Genomic DNA, 15,565 nt, shown 5'->3' with positions numbered 1-15,565 from the left:
AAATACAACAATAGAGAATTCTAGAGAATATCTACCACATAAAGCTTCTTAAAAGATATCCAACCTATCATACAAAATACACCAAGAAGCCACATATTTATAAAACTCAACACAAGTGGAGAGAGCCCATGGTTTTCAAAACCAACTCTAATGCCAAAGAGATATATGGTGTCATAAACAACAACTTGCTAAAACCTGCAATGACCTTGTACACATAACAACCTCCAAAGTGACAATGCATAGCTTATTCACAATGATCACCTTGCCATATGCAACAACTATCTTACACCACTTGTCAAAATTGAACTCTACCATAAATACCAATTAGCAAATAATAACTTTCCATGACTTTTCCACCGAACTAATAACCATCATTGTAAATAAAAGAAACTATCATAGTTCTAACATAGCAATCTATAACACTAATCCACTCTTTTTAAGAACTTCCAAAATGAATGAAATAGAAAAATATTGCTGCATTTTATTAGCAATATTTCCCGACCCCTCACATTTGTATGAAGTTCAAACAGTGGTTATAAAATGGACAGCCTAAATTTTTACACGTGTTTAATTTTTGTTGTGATTCGCTATATTTTAAGAATAGAAATATGCAATCTTTAGTAAATTTTGTTGTGCGAGGTTGCAATATAAGTTCTCTTTTTAAGATGCAACAAATACGCGTGTCCCGACGAAGATTGGAAGCTAAACCAGAATATTTTGGGTATCGCCAATCGAGTACAAACATTTTCCCACTGTAAACACGACTTAATGAACTGCGTGGATAGTTATAATTTGCATGGTTTTTATTAGAAGACTTGAATTAGTTTAACGACAAAGATTGGAAATTAAACAAGACTAATTAAACCCAAAATTAGGGAATCGGACTATTTTGAGCACCATCAATTGAGCACGAACATTTTCTGACCACAAACGTAATTATACTTTGTATGATTTTCGTCCAAAAGATCCTATTTTTATCTCCTTCAGACCACTATTTAACATCATTTTCTTCCTCGCATCTCATCGCAATTACTTCTTCCTCATCGCGCTCAACTTATTTTTCCTTGATTTTAGTTGTGTATATTTTGTTTAAGCTTGGAACCTGTGGAACAAACTGGTACGAATGGCGGTTATTGAAATTTTGGCGTTGGGTTTCTTGTGGATGAATAGATTTGAATTTGCTCATGGCTGGACAAGCGCTCATGCAACGTTTTATGGGGGTGGTGATGGATCCGGCACTATGGGTATCTGCTAAATTCTCTTTTATTCCCCATTCCATAGCAATGTAGTAATTTGATAGTGAATAATGCAAACACATATGAAATATTGCAGGTGGTGCATGTGGGTATGGAAATCTATACAACCAAGGATATGGACTCAACACGGCAGCTCTAAGCACTGCTTTGTTCAATAATGGGCTCACCTGCGGAGCTTGCTTTGAAATAAAATGCACCGATGATCCACAGTGGTGCCATTCCAAGTCAATTGTGGTCACTGCTACAAATTTCTGCCCGCCTAACTATGCACTTCCTAACAATGCAGGGGGGTGGTGTAATCCCCCTCTTCAGCATTTTGATCTTTCAGAGGCAATGTTTGACCGCATTGCAATTCACAAGGCAGGCATTGTTCCTGTTCTCTACCGAAGGTCTCTCCCTCTCAATCCCTTTCTACTTAAAAACTTAATTTTGTTGTTTTTAGATCACTCCCTTTCTACTTAATAACTTAATTTTGTTGTTTTTAGATCACATTTTATGATTCATCATCATCAGAATGACATTTGTGATTAACCATTTTTCATCTCCTCAAACCATATAATTTTCATGATTGAAATTTGTATCGATATAGTATTATGCTAATACAAACAAGATAATTGTAATGGATTTTCAATTCCAAAAATGTTGAATCTTGAAACTGTTGCAGAGTGGTATGCGAGAAAAGCGGTGGAATTCGATTCACCATCAACGGCGTCTCCTATTTTAATTTGGTGCTCATCACCAACGTGGGCGGAGCAGGGGACGTGAGTGCAGTTTCTATAAAGGGCTCTAAAACGGGGTGGCAGGCCATGAAAAGAAACTGGGGCCAAAATTGGCAAAGCAATAGCTATTTGAATGGGCAAAGCCTGTCGTTTCGAGTGAGCACCAGTGACGGGAGAACAGTTACCTCCTATAATGTGGCTCCCTCCACCTGGCAATTTGGCCAGAGTTTTACCGGCGCTCAGATATGAATGTAGAGCCTCACCGGCACCCCATTCTCAGAATTTTCAATTCTATTGAAGTATATATATAAATTGTAAGCGTCGGATAGAGGTGGATTCTTGACAGCTGCCCTTCTGCGCATTGTATTCTCATGCTTATCACATTCATTACGAATGCACGCTAATTTTAACAGCTACTATAACTCTAAACACTTATATTTTCTATATATTTCTAAGCCATGCAAGTTATTATGTAATTGTTTATATTTATATAATTAGTCTGTCAAGGCAGTAATTATAGTCAACGAAATTGTTGTCTATGGTCCCCCCTAATTTGATCAGTTTTTATCAAAATGGTTTATATTTTCTATAGAAAAAGTTTTTTTAAAATTTGATTGTTTAATTTATTTTAAGTTTTTTATTTAAATTTTGTATAAATTAAGGCTGTGTTATTAGAAAGTTAATAGTGAAGTTATTGATCATTTATTATGGTATGTTTTTAGGTTTTAAACTTATTAGATATTTATGATTTATATTTATAATGATATAGTTGATAGGTTTTTTCATAACGAAAATTTAATTTGATTTTATAATTTGCAAATTTTAATAAAAATAAAATGATGGCAACACTTACATTATGGACTAAACAAGATTATTATAAATCATAGTAGATTACAAGAAAATAAGAAAGTATAAAAAACATAAATTATAAAATATTAAAATTTTAAACGATAAATTAAAACTTGATGATTACAGTTTGACTATGTTATTGGCTTTAAAACACTTCTTCCCTCTATTATTTCATTTTCATGCCCTTCTAACTCATGTTTTCATCCCAATCAACACTTGAATGGACAAAAATGGGGTTATGGGATTGAAAATCAATCTAGAGCACCCATTTTTCACAGAACCTAAAGAATTAAGCCATTTAAGGATAGAACCACTTGAATGGACAAAAAGGGGGGTTGTAGGATTGAAAATAAATCTATAGCATCAATTTTTCATACAACCTAAAGAATCAACCCATCCAAAGATAGAGACACCATGTTGATGTGATCCTTCTTTTCACTACTATCTAATTTATTTATTCATTCATTTATTTTTATTATTTATAACATAATTTCCAATGTGTGTAGTGAGGAGGAAGGATGAGTAAACAAACTATCTGATTAGAGTGAGGTAACCTATCACTAGTAAGGGTATTAATAACAGTAATGCCAAATTTTCACTTGGGGGTGTAACTAGGAGGTCTCAACCTCTTAATTGTTAAACTAGATTAACATCTTTTAATGATGATGAAATTGTATGTAAGTATGAACACAACCATGTCATAATAAAGAAAACAAAACAATTAATTTATCACTTTCAATTACTTTACAAATGCACTCATTAATATTAAATTGTTGAGTTTAGCACACAATTATTAAGTCCTTTATAAATAAAAGTATGATTGCTCCAAATACAAAAGACCAACCTCTAAAATAATCATCATTTTATTATATACAAATTTATACTTATTAAAAATAATTGAATTGCAACTTTTTAATAATGCAATCATTTATTTTGACTATTTCTAAAATAAACTTTTGAAATCCATGTCTATTAGATGTAGTTTGTTAAATAATGAAATGCTATTAAATGTCTATTAAATACTATTAGATGTCTATTAAATGTCTATTAGATGTCTAATAGTCAAAATAGGCTTTTGAAATCCATATCTACTTTCTAGTAGTATTTGTCATTATGTGCATGGTAAAAAAAATCATAATTAAAGCAATTATATTTTATTTATTTTCAAATTCTTAAGGTTTTTTGGTTAAATAATTATACAAATGCATCTCTACCATTCTCTTATTGAATGGTAAATATTCCACAACATGAAAAGAATCACAGCTCATAATGTGTGAAAAGCAATTTCTCATTCAAATGGGTTTTTGTGAACTCCTAGAAGTTGATATAATTCACTATATCTAGGGTTTCATGTTCAAATTAAAATGTCAACACAAAAATTATGCTTTTCTTATCATTTACATTAGTTATTGCATTTGTTAAGTGATTATACCTTTTTTTTTGAAATTTTATGTTTAAAAGGTGTGTATCATTTATTTCCATGTGAAGATGCAGTTTGTTTTATTAATAGAAAGTAGACATGGATTTCAAAAGTCTATTTTGACTATATTTAATATTTTTTTAGGTGCTAGTTATATTCTTTTGATGAAATAGCATCTGTATTAACATTTATAAAGAAATAATAATCATAAAAAAATGTTGGGTGGATATAAAATCACATTTCAATATAATCTATATAGTCTACACAAGTTAGAGCCTTGATTAAAAAAAATAAAACAAACAGCCACTATGTGACGATAGCGGTAGCAAAGAGGGAGGTGAAGGAAGGGTCACAATAATCAGACTTAGCCATACATCAGCGCTCCGATTGGCCATCATCTTTGTCTAATTTTTAAACCACGATGAAATGCTTTTGTCAATATCCTATTAGAACATTTTTTATGTAATGTTTTCTATGACTGCTTTCTTGTCTAAATGTACAACCAAACAAACTCAATAGTTTTTCTAAGATAATATATATATCAAAACCAATAGAATATATTTTTCCCCTATAATAACTTTTAGTATCTATTAATAATTTAACAGATCAATCATTAAATTAGAAACATATAACCAAACTTTTATACTATCAAATACAACCTAAAATTCATTATCCAACCGAAAATGACAAGTTTTCCGACCTAAAATTATACAAGCTGGGCACATATCACTCTCTGTATTAGTGATTGGATTTCGAAATGAGAAGGACGAATCCTCTTTCGGATTAACATTTTCATTGCTTTGACCTTCAATTCTTTCATCCTTATAATTCTACACAGATGCACAACACATAACATCAAAACAATTAAGAACAAGCAATCTCCATGCAAATTTGCCGGGACAATTGAAAATTTAAGAGAGAATAAAAGTTAATTCTACATAAGCAAACCTTTTCATTCATTGGATTTGTGTCAGTTTTAAACTTCTTCCTTTTCATAGAATGTTTGAGAGTTGAGGCCCAAGAATCCATAACTCTTTTCCTCTTGTTTTCCTTGGCAGTAGAGACACAAGAACCCATAATTGCTTTCCTCTCGTCTCTTGTATTCTGATATTTCTTTTTCTGTGCACTGAATCGACTATAGCTTGATGTAAAATGGTAGTTGGGTTTTTATCATAGTAATGAGCAGCCTTATTGCATGCATGGCCAGATGAGTTGAATGATTAAGAATAAATAGGGATGTTTAATTTGTGCAGAGTGCAGTAAGTCCATAAGCAAATTAATGAGGAAAATGCAGTGAGTGGTGTGAGAATATTATCTTCAGTTGATCCGTGAAATAAGCCTTTCTCTCTCCCATGTATGAAGGAAATAATACTAAGCCGGAATATAATAAAAATAAAATTGAGTCCCCTCATTAATTAGCTTAACGACTATTTTTCAAATGGCAGATCACTGTTATGGCGTCATAAAGTTCTCTTTTGCATAGTGTTTTCAGACGCTTTCCACCATTTTACCAGAATTTTGTTAGGACAGAATAATCTCGCTATTTGCAATTTATTATATCTCGATTTCCTATTATTTTTTTCATACGGAAAAGGATTTAGTAGTTGAGCATGTTCTAATGGCTGTGATAACATTTGTTGATATAATGTCCACATTTGTTGATTTAATACCCAATATTTTTGACAAGTGCAAAGTTAGGGTGCTCAACAACTAGGTCCTCTCCTCTAGAACTTATCCTTCAGCTCACAAATTTTACAAAGATTTTCATGAAGGTTTAGAGTGATCTTGCCATTTAAAAATGGACATTTAAGGTTTATAATGACCAAATTTATGATTATATTCTTGACTTAGGTTTATGAATTTAGTAGAAATTTTTTATCATTTAAATTATATTAAATATGAATAATATTGAAATATGTTATTTATTTAAAAAAAATATATGATTTCTTTCTTAGTGAATTATTTCATATTTTTTTGTTTAGTCTTTATATTAGTTTGGACTGACTCTAATTGTATGGGTTTGTTAGTTAACATATTTGTCACTTCTATTTTATACTCTTTTGCCCATGTCAATGACAATTTGACCAACAATTGAGTCACTTATCACTTGCAATGGTGTTTGCAAGTGCTCTTTGCTTGTTTTACAAGGCTCAACTACCTTTAAATGATATGCAATGAATGAAAACATAGGGTATGCTTTTCACCAGAAAGCAAAAAAGACAAACTAACATCTACCCATAACCATCAAAGTAGATGCAAAAGATTGATTTTAGAATGAAGCGAATGTAGACAAACAACACAAAGTTTACTTATCCCACCTCACAAATGGATATGGGAAAGAAAGGGCAACAAACCCTTATCAACAGATGATTTAATATAAATTCAAGGTTTCAAAATTAAATACATAGATGGTCTAATATAATAGAATGACACTGAAAGTAATTACAAAGAAGCACAGTTCATTGTAGTTTAAAGAAAACATTAATAAATTCAAAAACTCAGAAACATCCTCTTTATTCCTTCAATGTCAAAATGTGAGTTCACAGACTCAACACTCCTGTACAATAAAACTATGCAAAAAAGAAAACGATGCTTGCTTTCATCCTTTTTCCTTTCTCCCCCCCTTTTTATAGCCTCTTGATTATGTATTTAAAGATTCTCCAATAAGCCCTTTTCCGTTTCTTAACTGCTTCTTTTTTAAAAGAATGAAATAACCCTTTCACATTCCCCTGAAATTGTTGCTCTCAAAAGATTTAAAACATTTTCAAATGTTTTAAATTATTGTACATAAATTATAGAGAAATTAAAGATTTTTTTTTTAATTTCTCCCGCAGCTACTTTAGAGTAAATTCACTGTGGGTTAACCAAGCATCCTGGGGCCATAAAAGTTTATGAGAGGTTATGATAATTAAAATAAAACATGGATTTTTAACCATTTTTGAACAACTCACAAACTTGAGGTACTTCCTTTGTAAACTGATCCTGCTAACCATATCGCTCCATAGAGAAAATATTAAATAACATATTGTATGAGCTTGTATGGCCATAAAATTAAAACTGGGGGCATTTGAGACCAAAATATCAGGTGGGTTGCTTTCAGATTTAAGAAATTTGCATTTTTTTCCAGATGCATTTCTAGACTTGTGAATCAGTGATGTCGGGAAGTCGGCCATTTTTTTAAGTTTAGAACCATTATCGGGAAGTCGGCCATTTTCCTAAGTTTAGAACCATTGTCGAGAAGTCACTCATTTTTCTAAGTTTAGAACCATTGCCAGGAAGTCAGCCATTTTCCTAAGTTTAGAAGTTAAAATTTCCAAAAAGGCTAACTATGAACTAGGACTTTAAAGTTTAAATTTGACCAAGTTAAAAAATGGACCAGCAGGGTCAAGTCCATGATTGTGGATTTGATCTTAGTTTGGATTTGACTATGTATAGTATCTACTCATACTCTACTATGCATCTATTTAATATCTAATGTCTAATGCTATTTAAAAATAGTTTAGAATGACTACTATTATATTGAAGGTTATATTTTCTCTTAGATTAAACCATATACATGAGTGGAAAAATATCAAAGTTAGCAACCAAACCTCCAAAAATGATGTATGTAGACTCATCACCCTTTTAATATATGCACCAAATCTAACAATTATTCTTTGAATTCTCTAGGATGAGAGAGGGTGCCCTAGAGGTGTGAAATGAAGATATGAATGCAATGCAAATGAATACTTTTAAATACTAGCACATAGTATCAAATTATGCCAATGCACACTTAATCAACTTATAAATGGTCTTCTCCTTGGGATTGATCAAATCTACAGGTTTGAATGGTTTTCCCCCCTTCTTCTTTCAGGAATAATGGTACATAATGGGGAAGGATGTCACTTTGGCTAATCAGGAGTTTCTTTCCTTAGTGAGTCTTCTCAAAGAGATCAACAATACCTATATTGTGCTGGTTCCTAAGAAAACTGGGGCAAAAAAATAATAGAGTTTAGGCCTATTAGTCCTTGTAGTAACTTATATAAGGTCTTTTCTAAAGTTCTAGTTAACAAAATCAAGCCCCTTCTTGGAAATTGATCCATGAACACCAAAAAGGTTTTGTTTCGGGTTATTAGATCTTTGATGTTGTTATTATGGTCATGAATCTCTCCATTATATAGAGAATAGAAAAAAGAGAGCATGCTATTGAAGCTGGACATCTCCAAAGCATATGAAAAGGTGTCCCGACCCTTCCTTTCTAGGGTTCTCCATAAATATGGTTTTGGAGGCCAATTTTTAAAGATGGTGGAGGCCTGATTTTGCTTGCCCATGTTCTTTATTTTAGTCAAAGGTACTCCCCAAGGTTATGTTCATCTTTTGAAGGTATCAGAAAGGGAGACCCTTTACCCCCCTACTTCTTCATTCTTTTGGTTGACATTATGGGTAGGAATATTGACTCTTGTATCCACTAGGGTCCCTTGAAGGTTGTTAAACCTTTTCTTGAATTGAGAAATTTTTTTTTCTTTGTGGAATTCATCATGCATATTAATTTTTGTTTCTATCCTTATATTTTCAAGCTAATTTTAGAGAAATATTTATCCTAGAAATAAGGGATAAAGTTTAACTTCCTTGATAAACATCTATTGCCTTATCTCCTTAGACTCGTTTCAAGCCAAATGACTATGATTAAAGAATGCATGGTTTAGTAGTAATAATACGGCCAAAGGACCAATATGTTTTACTATTTTTGAAGAGTTTTTACATCACATAAAGAACATCAAGTACCCTTTCATTTCTTGGACCATCGTCCAACAATTGTATGGAGACTAGATCTTTATCTAATAGTGTTATTTCCTTAGACAATACTAAAACTTATGTTGCCCCATTTTGTGTGGCCACATCCTAATGGGATGATTTATTTATTTGGTTAATATATATCTATACTCCATCACTTCTATCTACTATTACAATTAAATATTTTAGTGTCACTTCTTTGAGATTTTCCAATGATTTAATATAGTGGGTTTTTCATCATCTTCTAGATATAGATACTTAAGATGAATACATCAGGACAACTTGTTGGCATAACTGAATTTAAGTATTTCTAACTAGAAATTAATTTAGAAATACTTAAATTCTTAAATATGCATTTAATAGACACTTCCTATTGAAAAATTTGTGACCCATTTCATTGAGCCTTATATATAAAAATTTATCACTTCTATTGCAACTAAATAGATGAACCTCTTGCATGCAAGTGTATAATGCTAAATTTACTATACTATACATAATTATTCTTGTTTTAAGCAAAGGGACAAGCCCCATATATATATTTTAATACTTATTAAAATGTATGAATACACATTTATACAAATGCCTACACCCACCATACAAACTCCTTTACAAAAGCATTACAATATATGCTCCTAAACAAGACTAATAGAGCAAAAATGTTCCTTGTCGCCATATAATAGCAAGCTAGACCATGCCATTCACCAAAAACAAAGCCTTCTAGATGAAGAGCTGACGCAACCATGGTCCAGTGGGTCCTCAAAGAGAACAAACCAGATCATGCAACAAGAATAACACAATGAAAACAATAACAATACATAGGAATATTACATGATCAAACATCCACATCATCATACATTTATCATAGAACATTCGGTAATCAACCGGTTACATGTAGGCTAACATGCCAGATTACAATCCATCCAGAACTCTCAGAGTTAACCGGTTTTCTAATCATGGATCCAAAATCTCTTACCAATTGCTTGCTCCAAAAATGATTACATAAAACCATATATATATGTATCCTCCAGAACACATCTAGGTCGGCCACAAAAGATTACATTAACCATGTAAGGAAAATGAAATGTGTAAGATAGGTCGGCTCCAAAACGTGTAGATCTCATCCGCTAAGAACAATCTAGAAGTGCAGACCACAAAGAAAAGTCGGCCAAGGACCCAAGAACTAAATTGATCCACAATCCAAGAAATCACTCTAGAAAAGAAGAAAACTCCAACTTAGACGATAAGCCCAAAACTGCTTCGGATCCCAGAAACAGTTACTCCGGAAGGAATAATTCAATGGAAAAGAACCCAAATGAATTGGAAATCTGGAATAATGCACAATAACATGCTTAGAACCCAAAAATATGATCCACAATGAAAGATAAACAACTACTGGAATATACTGAAAGAAACATAGAAAACTGCTACATGAACTGAACAAGAACACAACTAAGGAAATATTTTTGGTTGATGCAAGATTTCTCGAAGACTGGGGATGCTCCTACATCAGGAGCATGAAACCTGCACAAAACAATTCACAAGGTTTTCTTATCTAGCTTAAGGGAGCCCTACAGAAAACCATCCACCATCTTCACATTATCTAAAAAGAATTTCTTAGCAACCATATTTTTGTGGCCACATGTGCTTTCTTCCCATGGCATCCAAAAACAAAACCACGAAACTCCCAAAAATAAAGTCGCATAGCATTAGAAAAACAAAAGATTCTCCTCAACTACTACAAAGGGGGTTAGTCGCTACTGATATGCCTATTAATTTTTTTTCAAACAATGTTGGGGCGCTATTCAATATTGAAAAATTTGAAGATTTGACTAGAAACCATGTTTAGATCCACAATGTCCTCTAATTTATTACCGCTCCCTAACATCTATAGGGAAGTTAGATACGAAAGACATGCAACAAATTTGCAATGCAAGGCTGCAGAACAACAACTAAAATCTTAAAAATTCCTTAGAATAAATGAATACTAATTGCAAGTGCATGGGTCTAGGGAGCTTCATAACTTTCTACATGTGCCTATTCACATCTCTTCATCTTCTCTAGCATGATTCTCTACCCTAGGCTGATCTTTACCACCATCATCCTAAAGATTAGAGATCCATAAGGTGTACATTCACAAATATTAATGCAAGTGGTTTCTATTCTAGAGTAATTTTTTTTTTTTTTCTTTATGAGATAGTTTAATTCATATGTATTGAATCTATGCTATTTTTGTTAAATATTGTATCATTAGTTATAAATCTCTTTTCAAGTTGAAAGAGAACATGTATTTAACATGATCCTCTTTTCTATAAATGTTATTTATTTTCTAACATATTGTCCAATTTTCCTATTAAAGTAGACTTTTATAGAACAGTTAAGTGTCTTCCCATATAATCCCAAATATTGAAAATCTAAGTCATCTTCCATAGTTGCAAATAGTTCCATGTTTAATTGGTTATGCATACAACACTTTTCCCTAACAAACATTTAGGCTTATCAATAGTAAGTAAATCATTATTTAGTAAACCTTGAACAATATCTTCTAAATATTCTTGAAGTTTAGTGAGCTTCCTAAATGTATTTATTATGCGAAGAGGCATATTACATTCAAAAAATTGAAAAATATTATCTTTTATTTGTATTTAAATAATTTTAGTCATCCATTTATTTTAACTTCAATTTTTATTTTTAAATTGTAAATATTCTTTCAATATTAAAAAATAAATGTTGTAATCAAAGTATAAGAATGATATGGGTACAAATATCTTAAAAAAAATGAATTTTATTTAAAATATTAAATAATAAATTGTTGGATAAGGATATCCTTCCTAAATGCATAACAAATTTAAAAAATAAAAAATATTTATTTCTATCTTTAAATTTACATTTGCATAAAAAATTTAAGCTTTAAAAAGACTTTCTCAAATTAATTAAAATGGAATAAAAAATATTTAACCAATTACTCAGATAAAATAAAAAAATATTTAATCTAGTAAAATTATGTTTCTTTTTAAATAATTTTTTTATAAAACTAAAATTTTCAAAACAACATTATTTAATCATTTAATTTCCTTCATATTTGATTATCATTCCAATTAATTATATTCCTTCTAAGTCATCTACTTCCCTTAAAAAATTTAATATATAGATTAAAAAATTATAATTATAATTATCTATTTAAATAATTTTCTTAGTTTTATTTGATAAATACTTGTAATGAAAATGGAATATTTGTGATTGAACTTTCTCGTAGGGGTAGTCATGGGTATTTTTTAAAATTATTGCTGAAAAAAATTAACATTTTAGTTGTTGATCATGAAAGATTGCATGTTGCAACTTTCATAGCTATTTCACATTTACAACCTTTTTATCTAATTCTAATTACAATCTTCCATGAAAGAACACGACAAAGTATATTTGGTATTTCTAATTCAATTGCATTGCCAATTTGGGTTTCTAGGATCTAGCTTTCTTATGTGTGCAATGCCTTTAAGATTACAAAGAAGTTACCAAGAAAGGCTTAACCTTAGAGAGAGTCCTAATTGAGTAAGGTATCATCAAACACTATCAAAAGGAATCATAGGTGTCATCCTCTAATGTCAAGCCTAAAATTTGGGCTAAAACCAAAAATGTGGTCAATGATGCCATAATCGATGCAAAACATTCAAACAATTTAGGTGCCTTCCAATCCACTACCAAAATTTGACTCGCCCCACAATGCTCCATCTCACCAAAAAAAGACCAAACTTGATACCACCATTTCCATCAATCATAAGCCACTCTCATGATTAAACAATCAAACAAAGTGTGAGTACACACCTCTTTCTCAACCCATCGATGTTATTTTTCAACAACTTGCTAAGGTCAATATGGTGCAATACCCTATCACACGACCTTATGATGAGAATCACCCTAAACATGTGTGCTATAACGATAATGAATATTGTGAATACCACTGCATCAAAGGTCATTACACTAAGAAGTGCATGAAATTGAAGAACTACATCCAAGATCTTATTGATAGAGGAGATGTTGGAAGTAGCAAGGGCTAAACAAAACATGCCTAATGAAAATCTCAAAATCTATCAAGATACCCTTCCAAAGCATGTAAGGGAAAAGCTTCATCATCTCACTCTGTCACCTATGATTACACAAGCACCATATTATCCTTTGACTCCCCTATTATCTGTACAGAAGCCATCGATAATCATGTTAAGACTATCACCATTAAGGGAGCTGATAATCCTATTCCCCCCCAATGAGAGAAAGTCATCCTTCAAGCAATATCCACCAATCTTGTCAATTGCAACGTCACTTCTCATCGTGGAAGAGTCACTATCCAAAGGGATCCTCTACCTCCAACATCATCCTCCAATGCTCCATCCACTTCTTGCTATAATATTCTTGATCACCTTGGCAAAAATCCTACACAAATCTCCTTCCTTGAGATCCTTAAGTCATCACCTGTCCATAAAGAGATCCTTGCAAAAGCTTTGCTTGGGTCACATGTTCCTGATAACATCAATGCCTCACAATTCCAAGCTTTGATAGGAAATGTCACCACCCAACATCACCTTCACTAACTCATTTGGGTGCATTTTTCGATGAACTATGAGATTTTTTTTCTTTTGTTGGATCTTACGAGGCAATTTGTGTCAAATTTGTTTTTTTTAAAATCTTGCCCGACGTTCATCAGAATCCCGATGAAAGTACTTATCATTGGAAATACGATAGATGTTCATCAAAATTCTAACGAAAAACAAAAAAGTGAAAAAGTTAAAAAAAACAAAAACCCTTAGGGTTAGTGAAGTAAATAATATAAAAAATCATGCAGACAGTGTTTTTCGTACTTGCGACATCGTTTTGCTTGGTTTGTGAAGGTTATAGACCAAATTTTCCATAGCTCGATTTTTCGCCTGTGAAGAAAAATCATGTTAGATAATATCAACGAAGAACAAAATAAGGAGACAATTGCTAGATTATGGTCTAGCTTGAAAAGAAAAGGTGATGGGAAATGTTATTGTCCCTGCAAAAATTGTAAGGGCTTAAAGACTAGAAGACTTTTAATCACAAGAATTGAGAAAAATTGTAGGCAGCATGGTCACATTGAAGGGGGCATGATTATCATCCATTTGTAAGTTGTTCATTATATGTGTTAATATTGATTGCATTTGTAAATGTTTATATCATTTTAACAATTTATATACATAAAAAATTACTTGATAATGAGATCATGATCATGGTTTATTTATGTTGATCATTTTTATATAGGTGGGGCACCCTAGGGCACATGATATGGACTACCACGACTTGGAGAATGTGGTTTTCCAAGTGGAGGAACATGGAGGTGTGAATATTGAAGTTGAAGATAATGATCCTATGGAAGAAGATGATCATGCGCTACAAAATATAGTTGAAGATGATGGTACAAATACATTGATCGATGACACATTTAGTATTGGTGTAGCTGATCATGATTATCAGGATGACTTTGATGTTGTTCATGATTTACCTATACTTGAGAAGGCATACAAGCCCCTTTACGAAGGCTCCCAAACAACTCTTCTCTCTGTTGTATTGTTGTTGGTGAACTTGAAGGTTACGAATGGTTTATCCAACATAACAATCTCACGTATGTTAAGGTATGTCATATATGTCATCTTTTTTCATCTATTTTTTTTGTTATTTTATCACTAGTAAATAAAAGGTGAAATATGTACCATTAATCTTCTTTATATTAACAAATTATTTTTTTCGTTCTAGATTGATAGGTGATTTTTTGTTACCACCATCAAATATTCTACCTCGGTCATACTGAGAATTATCTGCCATTATGAAAGATATTGGAATGGAGTATCAAGCAATAGATGCATGTCCCAATGATCATATTATATATCATAAACAACATTAATTTGCAATAGAATGCCTTGAATGTCACATCAGTAGATATCGAACATATCAACTAACAAAAAAGGTGCCTCACAAGGTTCTTCATTATATTCCCATTATTCCAGATTTGAAATGATTATGTAGGTGCAAAATCTTAGCGCAATTTATGGATTATCATGTACCCAATAGAAGTTGAAATGAAATTATTCGAGTACCTGCAGATGGTTCTACATTTAAGGACATAGAGGAAAAATGGCCACACTTTAAAGAAGAACCTCATAATCTCAGGCTTTCATTGGTAGCGGACGGTGTCAATCCATTTGTAGAGTTGAGATCTATTTACTTAGTGTGGCCTATTTTTTTTATCAACAATAACATTCCTCCATGGATGTTAATAAAGAGGGAGCACATAATGTTGGCAATGATTATTCCGGGTATTTTTTTTAATTTAATAGTCACGTACACTAAATTATATTATTAGGATTCCCAAAGATACTGAGAGGGGGGGGGGTGAATTAGTATCTAACCGGTTTATAAATTTACTTGACTTAAAACATGAAAAGCATATAAAAACTGTGTACCAGAAAACCACAAATAATGCAGTAAACAAGAATAACAACAACCACATGAGAAGCACACCATAACACAATATTTTAACG

The 15,565-nt window shown here is 31.9% G+C and overlaps 1 protein-coding gene across 1 annotated transcript; it reads left to right on the top strand.

Annotated features, from left to right (window-relative positions):
* The first annotated feature begins 1,123 nt into the window (after nt 1-1,123).
* LOC131026713 (expansin-A1-like) lies at nt 1,124-2,224 on the top strand. The gene is made up of 3 exons (XM_057956646.2): nt 1,124-1,244; nt 1,333-1,645; nt 1,921-2,224. Exons 1-3 carry the CDS (start codon nt 1,124-1,126, stop codon nt 2,222-2,224), a joined length of 738 nt encoding a protein of 245 aa, XP_057812629.2.
* The last annotated feature ends 13,341 nt before the right edge of the window (nt 2,225-15,565 follow it).

Source organism: Cryptomeria japonica, chromosome 10, assembly GCF_030272615.1.
Source record: "Cryptomeria japonica chromosome 10, Sugi_1.0, whole genome shotgun sequence".
In the NCBI taxonomy this organism is placed as follows: domain Eukaryota; kingdom Viridiplantae; phylum Streptophyta; class Pinopsida; order Cupressales; family Cupressaceae; genus Cryptomeria; species Cryptomeria japonica.
This window is presented reverse-complemented; position numbering and strand designations above follow the sequence as displayed.